This window comes from Microcaecilia unicolor, chromosome 3 (assembly GCF_901765095.1).
Source record: "Microcaecilia unicolor chromosome 3, aMicUni1.1, whole genome shotgun sequence".
Lineage (NCBI taxonomy): Eukaryota > Metazoa > Chordata > Amphibia > Gymnophiona > Siphonopidae > Microcaecilia > Microcaecilia unicolor.
The window spans coordinates 269,019,523-269,035,074 of NC_044033.1; the positions used below are offsets into that span (position 1 = coordinate 269,019,523).

Sequence of the window (15,552 nt, forward strand, 5' to 3'; positions counted from 1 at the left end):
TGTTAAGTAGTAGTAGTAGTAATTGCTTGTTAACAGTCAATTATTGATTTGTTAATAACTCGTTACCTAAGTTATTTGTGTACGAATTTCAGGATCATGTGCAAACTTGAGCATCATATATAGAATCTGGGGGTGAATGCTCAGCACACTGAAAATGTCGGGCTCTTGAGTACCCGACACCCACTTCTCCAAGATAGTTCTTTTCAAATGATTATTTTTGCACCCCGTTTACAACAAATAAAGTTAGTTATGTCTCTTTAAAATGCACTTCAATTTGCTCAGTTCCAATTACAGCCCTTGCACTGTTTTTTCACTGGTAGTTCTGAGCTGTTCAAGCTAGGTTATTTGAAGGAAAGTGCTATTAAGTTATCATCGGGCCCATGGCAAGTCAGTTTCTCTGCAGACAGCAGCGTTAAATCTATTTGAGACCCTCATCCTTATCCCAGCAGGGTGAAGCTAATGTCTAAGCTCCAGATAGTGTAGCAGGCAGTGGTGGGAGGAGAGTGGGCGGAGCCTGTGTGTTGGCTTGGTATCCTTGGTAACCGGCACTGGAATCTGGTCACAACACAGTGCAGAGAGTGAAGACGTAAAGGCCATGAACCTGCAGTTAAGTAAGTGTGATCTGCAGCATTGCACAGACTCTGGTGTGTGATATTGTGAACTGTTTAATGATGCTTATTAGGTATTCAGACAGTGATAACTTAATGCACTGGCAGGGTAAATAAAGACTGCTGTGCCTCCTACTATTATTGCCAGACGCATCGCACTGAAAGTAAATTACATAAGCTTTCTATACTTATTTGCTGAAGGCTTATAGTCTTGCAGGCAATAGAGGGGAACGTTTGTTCCAGAATAGAATTTTTGAACACTTTTAATGTTTATAGAAAACTAAGCTAATGTTTAGGCCTTTTAATAAATCTTCCTTAAAGCTGTAAAAGGTTTGCAGTCAAATAATCATTATTTTACTTTTGAAGCTCCTTCCACCTGCTCTTCTGCTTTTTTCCATTTGCCGGCACCCTTCTCCCCTTTCACTCTTCTCCTGTCTTCTCCTCTCCCATCTCCTCATTCCCTTCATTGCTTCCCTTTTGCCCTCCGCCTTTACTATTGCATTCCTCATCTCTTCCCCTTTCCTTTCCTCCTGGTCTTCTTGTCCATTACCACAAGGGAAAAAGTGGTTCCTTTGCTACCTCAGCCTGGGGTTGCCTGCCCATGCTGCATTTTCATCCTCCTGTCTTGAAATCACACAAACCCTGAGTACTACCATTTGCTTCTGATGACATCTTTTTTTTTTTTTTAATTTTTACTTACAATTTTACAAGAAAACTCGATCTGAAAAGAAACTATATCACATCAGAGAGACTTTTACATTCATTAAAGAAACAAAAACAGGAATAAAAATCATAATCCTCTCCACATTAAATACATAGAAATGAGGAAATCATTAAAGTGATAATCTTATCTGAAGTCCACAAAAGGCAGGGGAGGGGAACAAGGCACAAGTCAAAGAAAGAAACAAAAGGGGGGAAAAAGCAGGAAGACAATACCAAGCTAAGCACTTCTACATTGGTCCTGGCACCAGTGAAGTGGAGCAGAAACCAGCAGAGTCCAAGAAAGTCACTAAGTGAGATGGTTCAAACAAAATATATTTAACTGACTGCAACTTTATCACACACTTACAGGAGAAATTAAGGCAAAATATACCCCTAACTGCAAAACACGTGAACACTGCTTCAGGAAAGATTGACGCCATTGTTGAGTTTGTCTGGAAATTCCAGGAAACATTCTAAACATATGATTCAAAAAATCTTCTTGTCTATGATGAAAAAACAACCTCAAAACCCAATGTTGATCTGGTTGTAAAAAAAAAAAAAGTCCACGATTAAAAGAGCTGTATACATTCCAATAGTTTCATATTCTATAGTCTATGTCAAATTCAGATTATCACATGGTGCCTCTGACCCCTCCGCTATTGGCTGTTTCAGAAGATTTCTTAGCATAAGGTAACAAGTAATATATTCTGAACACCAGGGGGTAAGATTGTTCTGTTATCTCAGCAAGATACCTTTTAAAAGTAATAAGGGAGGCAATAGCTGGTAAATTAGGAAAATTAATAAAATACACTATTGTCAATCTGTGATGATTTTTCACATTTTCAATTTTCCTGTGTAACAGCAAATTTTCTTTAATTAGGGTAGACTGCCCCTCTTTAAATCTCTAAATGTCAGATTGGGTTTGAATCATTAGCAGGTTTATTTTCGAAAGAGAAGGGCGCCCATCTTTTGACACAAATCTGGAGATGGGCGTCCTTACTTAGGGATAAGGAGTAAATTGCTAGGAGCAGTTTGGCGGTGTTCATTCTGGTGTCAATTCAATTGTTTTTAAAAGAAGGCTATTGCTGTATTGTTTTTATAAAAGAGTATTGCTGTAATTGAACATTGAGGAATATTCTCCCAGAACTTCTTATTTGCGTAGCAATCTTGTCCTCCTTAAAAGTTGCGAGGCCTCTGTCGTGCGATGGTAGCTTTATGTCACAGGTGCGTGACTTAGCGGGATCTGGCATTCTTGGGATAATAAAAGTTTAGTGACGAATCTTGCGCTTACTTATATGACGGCCAGTGCTGCTTACAGTATGCAGTGATCTCTAATCATAACCCAGCACTGTGGTTCTCTATTCTCCTATTTACTGGTGAATCTTAAGGAGGTTTAGTAGTCTGGAGTGGAAGTGAGCCTATCTAGTCCACTGTAAACAAGGAAGTCATTTGGTTATCTCTGGTTCCACTGTCTCGCGCAGCTGTCTTTGACGTTCTTTCAAAGCACAGCACGTAAACCTATAAGTTGGCGAATCTTGTAGTAGGTTTAATAGACTGGAGTGGAGGTGAGCCTATCTAGTCCGCTGTAAGCAAAGAAGCCATTTGGTTAATCTATGTTTCCATTGCCCTGCGCAGCCGTCATTGGTGTACACTCATAGCACAGCAAGCAAACCTATAAACTGGAGTGGAAGTGAGCCTGTTTAGTTACTTTTGGTTGATTTCTGCTTTCACTGCCCCGCGCAGCCGTCAATGCCATACACTTAAATCATTATCAGGAAGGTTTAATGGACTGGGGTGGGAGTGAGCCTGTTTAGTCCACTCTAGAGTTTTAGGTTTATTTCTATTTCTACTCCCCCACTCAGCCGTCATTGCCATACACTCAAATCAAGCAACAAACCTGTGTGTTGCTTGATCCATGTTGTCGTTCGCCATTGTTGGTTCATTTGTAACAAGCCTGAGCTGTTTTAGCCGACCAGGCATGCCCACATGCCAACGGCGTTAGTGGTGTGGTATCGTTTGGACCAGCCTCCTGATCGCTGACCTCTCTGCCTCCGGCTTCTCTCACACGAGGTCCCATGAAGGAAAGGAAGGACAAAGATAAAGGTGAGACGGTTGATATTGTGTATCTTGATTTTCAAAAGGCGTTTGACAAAGTACCTCATGAAAGACTCTAGAAGAAATTGGAGAGTAATGGGATAAGAGGTAGTGTACTATTGCGGATTATGAGCTGGTTAAAGGATAGAAAACAGAGAATAGGGTTAAATTGTCAGTATTCTCAATGGAGAAGGGTAGATAGTGGGGTTCCCCAGGGGTCTGTGCTGGGACTGCTGCTTTTTAACATATTTATAAATCTAGAGATGGGAGTAATTAGTGAGGTAATTAAATTTGCTGGTGACACAAAGTTATTCAAAGTTGTTAAATCGCAAGAAGATTGTGAAAAATTGCAAGACGACCTCACGAGACTGGGAGACTGGGCATCCAAATGGCAGATGACGTTTACTGTGAGCAAATGCAAAGTGATGCATGTGGGAAAGAGGAACCCGAACTATAGCTATGTCATGCAAGGTTCCATGTTAGGAGTCATGGACCAAAAAAAGGATCTAGGTGTCATTGTTGATGATAAGTTGAAACATTCTGCTCAGTGTGCTGCTGCGGCTAACAAAGCAAATAGAATGTTAGGTATTATTAGGAAAGGAATGGAAAACAAAAATGATAATGTTATAATGCCTTTGTATCGCTCCATGGTGCGACCGCACCTGGAATATTGTGTTCAATTCTGGTCGCTGCATCTCAAAAAAGATATAGTGGAATTAGAAAAGGTGCAGAGAAGAGCGACGAAAATGATAAAGGGGATGGGATGACTTCCCTATGAGGAAAGGCTAAAGCGGCTAGGGCTCTTCAGCTTGGAGAAAAGGCAGCTGAGGGGAGATATGATAGAGGTCTATAAAATAAGGAGTGGAGTTGAACGGGTAGATGTGAAGCGTTTGTTTACGCTTTCCAAAAATACTAGGACTAGGGGGCATGCAATGAAGCTACAATATAGTAAATTTAAAATGAATCAGAGCAAATATTTCTTCACTCAACGTGTAATTAAACTCTGGAATTCGTTGCCAGAGAATGTGGTAAAGGTGGTTAGCTTAGCGGAGTTTTAAAAATGTTTGGACGGCTTCCTAAAGGAAAAGTCCATAGACCGTTATTAAATGGACTTGGGAAAAATCCCCTATTTCTGGGATAAGCAGTATAAAATGTTTTGTACTTTTTGGGGATCTTGCCAGGTATTTGTGACCTGGATTGGCCACTGTTGGAAACAGGATGCTGGGCTCGATGGACCTTTGGTCTTTCCCAGTATGGCAATACTTATGTACTTATGACATTTGCTAATGAGAAGTATTTGTGATAATCAATTTAAGTTTTGTGATTGAATGGTGCTCAATAAGCAAACTACTAAACCACTTTTAAACAGTGCTCTTGAACCCTGTTATCTCCTTGCTATGTAAAAGGTTTAATCCTTTGATTAAGTTTTGTTTTATTGGAGTGGTAGTATTAGCTATGTCAGTTCCCCCCCCCCCCCCCCCCCCAATCTCACCCTCCTACTGGAACACTCTGGACTGGTGGCAGGCTGGACAGCTCTGAGTGCTGATTTCACTCCCAGAAGCCTCTCTTCCTTCTCTGAGCATGTTCCCAAGGGCTGCTGAGCCTCTTCTTCATCCTGGTGGGCCAGTCTGCTGTCTTCTGGAAGCACCTTAAGGGGTCCCTTCCCTGCCAGGTTTACAGCTCTTTCGCTCTCTGATTCCAGCCTTTCAGAACCTGTGACCTGCAGTACCAGATTTTCCCCAATAGAAGGAAATCTGCCTTTCAGCCTAAAGGCCACAAGCCAGAGACTCTAAATAAGATTTCTGTATACTAGTGGTCCCCAATATTCATTGTGGATATCTTGAAAACCTGACTGGCTGGAGTGCCTCCAGGACCAGGTTTGGGAACCACTGCTGTATACCGATAAACTTGAAACTGAATCTGAAGTCCAGGGGAAGGTCACAGTTAGTTTACCCCACTTATAATTTGGAGAAGAGTTTCCTTGATCCTATAATCAGTTTGATACCTTTACTTAGTGTGTATTCATTATTAACCTCAACTTTATTTATCACCTTGAATGGATAATCATCCTGGGGGGGGGGGGGGGGGGGGGGGGGGGTGTGAATGTGGACTATTTGTCTGCATTGTCTTCTAGTAAACTGCTGCTAAATGGAGAAGAAGCTTTGACCAGTAGGTGATATTCTTTGACTACACCTCTGGGACTTTTTAACAGCCTTTGACAAAGCCCTTGGCAGGGCGAAACATGGCTTGTCGGGCTTTTTAACTATTTATTATTTTATATGTGGTGAATAAATTTTGAATAGTTTTGTTTTTTACTTCTATGATCTGCTGTTTTGTCGTTTATTCTGGATCTTGTAGATTGTCTACCTGTTTGTTATCTGGACTTTTCGCCCAGTAAACAATTCACATATTGTACTGTTTACCTCCCCTCTTAGCTCAGTGATGTAACAATATTCAAATGGGTACATTTCACTCACAAGGTTGCTTACTGCCCGAACAGAATGTTAGTTAGAATGCTTACTTTCTTTCCCAAACAATTTACCTCATCCACAGAGAATAATCTACTTTCCAAAATCACTCTTTAACCAAAGATTTCTTCTTTCCCGTCTGTTTCTGAATAAAACCCCTTCCATTAAGGGGGGTGTCTTATGAGGGCCTTACTTTTTCTTTGCTCTGATCATGGATAGTTCTTCAAGACCCACCCTGCAGGCATGAGGCTTCTTGCCTTCTGGTCCAGCCTACTTGATAGGAAAGCAGAAAATAGGCAAAAGACCATTTCTTTCCAAAACTGGGCCTTACGTAAGGAAGTCACCTAACTCCTCCCATGGGGATCCAGCTAGAGCAATCCTAGGCTTTTATGCTGCTTCCAGGACAGTCTCATCCTTTAAAAGGCATGAAAGAGAAATTTCACCTTCAGTTGTAAGGGCTTCTGTGACACTAGGGTCACATTCAGAAAAAAGTACCCTAGCTTCCAAATCTATAAAAAAGAGTGCTTTATTTAAATTTTATTGACAATTTTGTAGAAATTCTGTGTTTTCCCTTCTCCATTTATGCTGACATATGGATGTGTTCTTTGTGCTGGACATCTTGCTATATAGATGATGATCTGTTCTTTGTTCACTAAAATATTTGTATCACATCTAAATCCATGAGCTGTATAGCAGATTTCATAGAGGTAGCACAAGCTTCTGTTTGGATGGGATTACAACTAAAGTTTCATTCTAATCATTTGCCCTCCTGGATTCTGGTGCAGTCAGTTTTTACTACAGGAAAGTAAGGAGTGGAAGACACCAACCAGTATGTGTCAGGACACTTTTGAGAGTGCCAGAACTAACCGTTTTGAATAACGATTAGTTCTGGCATGCTCAAAAGTGTCCTGACACACACTGTACTTTGGCGGCTGACTATTTTCATGCTGTGTGTTCCACAGCTGTTTTTCACAGCTGGTGGCTGAGTTTTGTTTATTTTTGATTTATTATTCTCCAATCTCCTTACGCTACTCAAAGTATAGACCCCTGAGGAAGGCTTGTTGGGCCAAGATTGTCCATGCATTTTGTGTACTCTGGAGAATAAAAGTTTTACTTTTTGGAAGTATTGGATTTCTGTACTTGACATTGGTTGTCTTTCTGGAACAACACTAGTTGGTGTCTTCCACTCCTTCCCTTCCTGTTTTGATTATTATGGAAGTTTTTTCCCCAGTTCTTCATCAGTATTTACTAACCTTGGGACCAGCGCAGTAAAGTGCAGGTTTTGGAGACAGGTTGTTCTGGTTTTTGTACACAATTTAGAAACACATTTTTGCATGAGCTAACTACATGCAAAGCCTCAGGCAGATAGCACATTTAAATCCATGATAATGAAGCTTGTTCTGCCCCCATATTCATGGTAGCAGAGTACATTGTTATGTATATTTAGTTTGAGTATTAGTTATATTCAATTGCATTGTCTGTGTATAGATAGCGCTGTGTACTGTGGCTGGTATCCCCCTTTAGTTGCAGTTTCCTGTGATTGACTCCTTGTAAGCTTTTCCTATTAGTTCCGGGCCATGGCCAGCCCTCTCTCTCTCCTCCTGGGGGCTGTGTGAGAGAGCCCAGTCTTCCTAGCATGCTTTTGTGATCATCAGCTGTTCTAGAAGATGATCCCTCCTTAATCTACTGTGATTCCATCAAAATTCTTCACCAATTGATTCCCATTATTCCCACACTTTCCCTTTTGAGTACTGAAGCTTTTCCTCTCAGCTGGGCTGAGGTTTTGGCCATCTCCTTGCCTCTGAGTTGGCTAGATAGAGACTCTGTTTGAAGAAGGCAACAATTCTTTCCAAGCAATTGAACTATAAGTTGATTTTCTCTGTTTGCTATATGGTAGGGAAGCCCCTGCCCAATGCACCCCAGGATGCACTGGGCAGGGCAGGGCGCTGCCATTTTGGAGGTGGTGCTGGAAGGAGGAGGGTGTGCTACTCCCTCCTTGCCATTTGAAGATATGGGGGGGGGGGGGGTTCGGGGCCACTAGACTACTAGGTTGGGGCAGCCATTTCTTCTGTTGGGGGGGGGGTCGAATCAGAGTAAGGGGGGTGCTAGACCACCAGTGGAGGTTTCTTCTGTTGGGAGGTGGGGGGTCAGGTCTGGCCAGGCCAGGGGGGCTCTTCTGTTGGGAGGGGGTGTGTCTGTTTGTCCTTTGTACTGATGAACAGTTTTCAAAGGGAATGTCCTTATTTACTTTCCCTTTGGAAATTAGGTACAGAGTTCATGCTTAAAAGTACTAGTGGACTTTGTTTCTAGACAGGCTGTTTGAAAATTGTCCTGAAAAAGCATACAGAGAATTATAGACTATTTAGGACAGTGTCTACCAAACCTGATCCTGGGTAATCCTCAGTTGAGTTTTCAGGATAACCACAAAGAATATTTATGAGGTAGGTTTGCATGCACGGCCTCCATTGTATGCAGACTTATCTCGTGCATATTCATTGTGGATACCCAGAAAATCCAACTGGTTTGTAGTCTTCTAGGATAGATTAAAGAACCACTTATTTATAAAGTATGCATTGTACTGGGATCATTACTTGAAATGCTATATATTTATCTTAGAGCTTGTTTTTTTATATTGTATTTTTTTTGTTTTAGATGAGATTCTAATGTGAAACAGAATAATGCTTATTACTTCTTCTTCTAAACCAGTGCCTTTGATGAAAATCTGAGCTATAATCAACTCAATCAGTATGCATGAAAGCAAGAATCGGAAGCCCGTACCTCTCAAAGTGCTTTTAGATGGCATAGAAAAGGCCAACCAAGATGATATTCATGCTTACACCTTAGGCCACTTAAACTGTAATAATCTTTATAAACCTCAGGTATTGATTCCGACGAATTTCTGGGGCAGTAAGCAGGAGTTAATACGCGGAAGTCGAAGAAAGAGCCGCTTTCCAATGCCCCCCAAATTGGAGGAGAAAGTCAAGTTGATGAAAAATTCATGGGCAGACTTTGCTATCAAAAGCAGCTTAATTTCCAGTTCTAAGGAAGCCACGCCCCGTGCCCTTGGCAGAGGAGAATCTAAAATGAAAAAACTCAAACATGTTAGTCCATTAAAATCACAGTTTCCTGGATTTTTTCAGGAGACTGGCTCAGAAGACAGTGAACAGCACGTAAAAGAAAAAAGAAAAGAACCAGTTTTGAAAGATGAGCTTGAGCTGCCTGACTTACAGTTATTAAAATTCAAGCCTGTTGGAGGTAGAAGAATTGGCATCAAGGATAGTATTGCAGAATATCATTTCCAACCATCATATCTAGCTGGCTTGACAAAGACAGACCAGTTTAACATAATGAAAAGTTTCAACAAAGACTATCTTAAAAAGGAAGACCTGATAGAAAAAGAGATCACAAGAAATAAAATAGCAGAGGACCATGAAAAGAAACTGATGAAGGTAAGGAAACAAGTAATAGGAATTTGTGAATCAATATGAAAGTAAATTCTATGATAGTTTATAGTTTATGATAAATGATGGTCCTCATTTTATAAGCCCTATTCACTTTTGAAACGTACATAAACTGGTACTTAAACATTTATCGTGCATAAACGTCTAAGAGGGGCATAATCGAATGTCGCCGGGATCTATTTTGGTGGCGGCACAACAGCTGGCCGGAACCGTATTTTCGAAAAAGATGGCCGGCCATCTTTTTTTTTGATAATACAGTTTAGCCCAGCCAAATGCCAGAGTTCGCCGGGTTTCAGATGGCCGTTTTTGTTTTTCAGCGATAATGGAACAAAATGCTGGCCATCTTAAACCCGGTGAAATCCAAGGCATTTGGTCATGGGAGGAGCCAGCATTTGTAGTGCACTGATCCCCCTGACATGCCAGGACAGCAACCGGGCACTCTAAGGGGCACTTCCAAAAATGTTTAAAAAAATATACAAATACCACCCTTACCTTGGGTGCTGAGCCCCCCAAATCCCCCCCAAACCCACTCCCCACAACTCTACACCATTACCATAGCCCTTATGGGTGAAGGGGGGCACCTACATGTGGGTACAGTGGGGTTTGGGGGGGGGGTTGGAGGGCTCAACATTTAGCACCACAAGTGTAACAGGTAGGGGGGGATGGACCTGGGTCTGCCTGGCTGAAGTGCACTGCACCCATTAAAAACTGCTCTAGGGCTTGCATACTGCTGTCAGGGAGCTGGGTATGACATTTGAGGCTGGCATACAGGCTGGTAAAAAAAGATTTTTATTTTTTTAGTGTGGGAGGGGGTTGGTGACTACTGGGGGACTACAGGGAGGTCATCCCCCATTCCCTTCAGTGGTCATCTGGTTTTCCATTATCCGCGAAAGCCGGCCATTTGGTAGCCACGCCCATGCCCGCCCATGTCCCACCTTCGCTACACCGCCGACACGCCCCCTTGAACTTTCGCTGGCGCGGCAACGGGGAAAGCGGCGATGCTGTCAAAAAAGCCGCTTTCAATTATACCGATTTCGCCGCTTTTGAGAGATCGCTGGCCATCTCCCGATTTATGTCGGAAGATCGCCAGCGATCACTTTCGAAAATAAGCATGTAAGTTCCCATTTTACAAAGCTGGGATATATATTTCTGAAAGTGTGTGCAAATGGCAAGAATTTTGGGCATGTTTTGGGTGGGAATAGGGTAAATAATGTACTAAATAATTGATGTTGGGAGTTAACTTGCTCCCAAGCACATAGGATTTGGTAAACATTTGCTACTGAGCAGCACTCCACTGGAGGAATTAGGGGAAGTTGCCATTTTAATTGTGTAACATACCCGATTAGGTGCTGGCTTTGAAATATTTCTGCTTTCTACGTTTATTTTGCTAAAATTAATGTTTGTACTGCACAGACTTAGTGCATAAATGTCCATTTCTCCTGTATTTTAAAAGAGATTCTACGGTGGCAGATTCTAGATTCTGTTCTAAACTACTCATAAAACTTGAGATGTACTAACCTGCACATCTTTGGGATTGGGGACAGGACCTGATATACCACCTTTCTGTAGTTACAGTCAAAGCAGTTTACATATTATATATAGGTACTTATTTTGTATCTGGCGGAATGGAGAGTTAAATGACTTGCCCAGAGTCACAAGGAGCTACAGTGGGAATCAGACCCAGTTCATCAGGATCAAAGCCCACTGCACTAACCACTAGGCTACTCCTCATCTCAATTCTGACTTCTACGACCTGTCTGAAAAGGGAATGAAAGTGGAAAAACAAGTTGTATAACTTTATAATTGGTTTGTTTTATATATCCATGATGCTTTTTAAACTTCAAGGGTCAGATTTACATTCCAGGCAATGTTAGGTCTTTGATACAAATTTCTGTGTGCAATGTGAGAACAGTAAATGTTGCTTACAATTTTGTCATGAAGAAGGCAAGCAGAGTGAGCCTCTAACTGTAGCGTGCGAGAGTTATGCACATGTCCAAGGAAGAAGGGAAGAAAGCAGCCACTACAATGACTATGGTACTTGGAGTGGCCCTAAGAGGAGGCATTCCTTCAGCAACAGGGTCAGCAAAAGTTGGCAATGCAACTTATTCAGCTTACCTGGGGAGTAAGGACATTATCATGTTACCCAAGATCCTTATGCAATACTAAATTTCTATTTTCTAATATATTTCCACTAATCATGTAAGCCACATTGAGCCTGCAAAGAGGTGGGAAAATGTGGGATACAAATGCAATAAATAAATAAGAATTGCCAAACTAGATCAGACTAAAGGTCCATCATTTCTACTATCCTGTTTCCAACAGTGACCAATCTAGGGAGATGCTGGGCTATATATGGGGCAGGGGCAAATGGCTGATGGTTTGCCTAGAGCAACACATATCCTTGGGCTGGCCCTGACTGTTTGAAGCGTATTTTATAAAAGCAAGTCGGTGCTGTTGTGTTTTTTGGCTTTTGTTGTGCTTCGCTCCCTCTCTCTGTTATATTATTCTAATCATCTACACATGTATTTGGCACACAAATTTTAGTGCCCATTTTATAGAATTATCTCCCCTACATATAAGACCCTTGGAAATTAAAAAATAAACAGTTATAGGTTTGATATTGCACTAACTGCTTTTTGATTATTGAGGATGAGTTGGTCATTTTCATTCTATTTTATTAAAATTTATGATAGTGTATGGTAGGAGAGAGTGTATATTATCCTAAAACAGAATATCATGAATTCCTACCTCAGTAAGGAGTCCTTTTACTAAGGTGAGCTAACAGATTTAGCATGTGCTAACAATCAATTGTAGAACAGCGCATAGCACCAAGATCCACGCCAAACTTTGGGTGCAAGGATTTACATCAGCTGAAACTTATTGTAAATCCTTGCACATACATTAGACACAGATTCCCCAAATTCTATTCTGCATTCATCTTTAGTGAACATCCCTGACCCGTCCATACCCATCCCATGGCCATGCCCCCTTTTCAGCTGCGCACTAAAAGATTTACATGTACATCTTAATAGAATAGCACTTAGCACGATGTGCTTGCAAATCCTAATTGGAGCCAATTAACTGCAGTAATTGATAGTACCCAATTATGTGTTGGCTAACAGCTCATTACTCAATTAAATTGCATGTGCAAATTGGGCACACACCCAAATTTGTTTGGGCGCCACATAAAGAATCCGGGGGACTTTTCATAGATGACCTGAAGGTCTACAATTCCAGTGACCAGCAATTAGAGGAACAACTTCAAGTGGCGAAAAGCTTCTCAGATGACATCAAGATGACTTTTGGTCTGGACAAATGTGCTAAGGCAACTTTCCTAAAGAGAAAGTTGAGGAACACTGAAAACATCTCTCTGATTAACTATGAAAGCTTAGGAAAGGGTTTCATAGGAGAGCAACTGGAAGGGAGGAGGCTCCAACGTATGTAGTCAAAGGACAATTAAAAATATGGATCTTCAATAACGCCTTAAATTTAGAAAAGGAATCTTCAGAATTAAATTCATGAGGAAGGCCACACCACAAGCACGGTGCGAGAAAGAAGAAGGCGGACTGTCTTGTGGATTCCCAGTGAGCAAAAGGAGAAGATGGAAGGACCATCCAAAGGGAACGTAGTGGTCTGCTCGGAATATAAGAGATCATGCATGATGACAGATAGGTGCTCCTAGGTAGTATGCTTTATGGGTTAGACAAAGAACCTTAGATTTGATCCTCTCAGTGACTGGGAGCCAGTGCAATTGAAAAAGTAAGGAAGTAATATAATTTGACATAGCAAATGAGGTGTGCTGCAGTGTTTTGTAAAGTTTGAATCCATTTGAGTTGCATCTCAGGAAGGCCAGCATAAATTATGTTACAATAATCAATCCAATATTCAAATACACACAGAGCTCTGAAAAAATTGGTGCACATTTATGTTTACTAAGGAGGAAAAAACCTCGAGCAAACTCCTATATAACTTCAACATATAGTTAGATAGGAGTTGAACTTCCTTATCATCGGCAAAAAAACGTCCTAGGTGGGACTCTCAATAATATTTTACTATTTATCGAACTTCTAAGCTGTTGATTTATATAGCTTTTAGACTTAACTTTGTGGTCTTGGTCTCAATGTCTTTCTCCAGACTATGACTGTGATCAACGGTGGACAGCGTTTCAAATGACTGCTTCTGCTTCAGGATCACAGGCCGATTCTGCTGAAAATCAAGAGAAATAAAAAGTTAAGAGTCTAAAGGCTTTTACCTTTTTTATCTGTTCGAATGTGCCTTCCTCCGCTCAGTTTTGCCGGTGGTCGCTAATGAGACGCCGTCCCTAGAAAATGGTGGGTTATTTAAAGAATTTATGACGTCTTACGTCATTTTTTCTTCCTGACTACGTTACCATATGTCTTTGTTAATTTCTGCCATCAAAATTGGATAATTAGATTAAAGAGAATAGAATTATAGAAAATGGATCCATTCGATCTTAGAATTCAACCCATCTGGGACAAAGGATTGTAATTTAAAAATCCACTTCTGTGCGAAGTAGGGTCCGACGTTTTACTGGGCCATTCTGTCCAGTGATCTGTTGCAATACTAGGCACTGCAGCGTATTAAACCGGTGTCTGTATTCTTCACAGTGGAGTGCTAGAGGGGAAGTGCTTTTGATTGTTTTGATCGTGCTTTTATGTTCCACTAATCTAACGAAGAGTGTTTTCATCGTCTGGCCAACATAAATTTTCTTACAAGGGCAAATGATGCAATAAATGACAAATTCCGATTTACATGTTGTATTAATTTTCAATTTGTACATTACATTTGTTAACGGATGTGTGAAACTTGCAGACTCAATCATCAAATCACACATAATACAGTTGTTGCATTTTTTTTATGTCCCTCAGAAATCATAGGAGTAGACCATACATCTGAAAATCTAGAGGGGCACAATAACTCTTTTAAAATAACACATCACAAAAAAATGTAATAAACTACAACTGAAAGCTTCACTGATAAAGACTCCTACCAGCATTCAATTGCATAAAGCATATATAAATAAAATTCTATAGCTACAAACTAGTATTCATGATCTGTTCTGCTTTTTAAAGAAACTATTCTTCCATCAACATGCTAATTAAAAAACAAACAAACAAACAAAGAAAAAAACCCAATATTGTCATCATTTTCATAGTCTTACCAACCTTATCCTGATTGGCAAGGTAAGATTATTAGGAAAAAAAATGCAGTCCCATATTCTGGGCAGCCTGATTGGGCCCTTTTGTCAGGGGGCTAACTTGTCAAGGGTTATATTGTGGGTAGGCCGTTTTGACAGTGGCTGTTATGTCAGGGAATGTGGTAAAAACAGTTAGCTTAGCAGAGTTTAAAAAAAGTTTGGATAGCTTCCTAAAAGAAAAAGCTATAAGCCATTATTAAGATGGACTTGGGGAAAATCCACTGCTTATTGTACTGTTTTGGGATCTTGCCAGGTATTTGTAACCTGGATTGGCCAATGTTGGAAACAGGATTCTGGGCTTGGTGGACCTTCGGTCTGTCCCAGTATGGCAACACTTATGTTCTTATGTTCTTAAAATTTTGAAAGCCATGGCAAGAATTTGAAAGCAAATTCTCAATGCCACTGTCAACCAGGGTAAGATATTAAATAATGGGGTAGTTCTTTCCCATGGTTTAATGCTGCTTATGATGTTTGCTATTGTATTTTGTACCAGTTGAAATCTAGCAATCAAGTATGCAGATTTGAGCTGGCAAAGGAAGATTTTGGGTTGGACATTTTCATATGTTGTGTTCTTAAGATTATTTTAATACTTGTTTATATTATATTTGCTATTATGTATTACTCCTCCTATTAAAATCTGAGCACTGACTCCCTATTAACCATAGGATTCCTTTTAAGATCCTATGCTTAATTCATAAAGTGTATCATACAGGTATTCTGCATTATCTATCTAGACTATTAACCCCTACATGATCATGTAGATCAATTTCACAAAATCTGCTGGAGTCCCATCATTTTGGGTTATTAGTCTTGAAACTGTGCATACAAGGATACTTTGCATGGCTGGGCCGTTCCTTTGGAATGCAACGGCCTTGTATTTACGCCTAAATCTTTTCTGTTTCAAGACACTTTTGGCACAGGTTTTTCTGCCTACTCCATGGCTTCTCATTGGCCCATTGGTGGGGGCCAGATTGACTACCACTGGATACATGTGTAAATTT

General features: G+C 40.7%; 1 protein-coding gene across 1 annotated transcript in view; it reads left to right on the plus strand.

Moving 5' to 3' along the window:
* Positions 1-548: 548 nt before the first annotated feature.
* C3H6orf118 (chromosome 3 C6orf118 homolog) overlaps positions 549-15,552 on the plus strand; it is an 86,109-nt gene continuing 71,105 nt past the window's right edge. The window contains 2 exon segments of the mRNA XM_030195441.1: positions 549-611; positions 8,525-9,321. Coding sequence (XP_030051301.1) covers positions 8,620-9,321 — 702 coding nt within the window. The 5' untranslated portion in view covers positions 549-611; positions 8,525-8,619.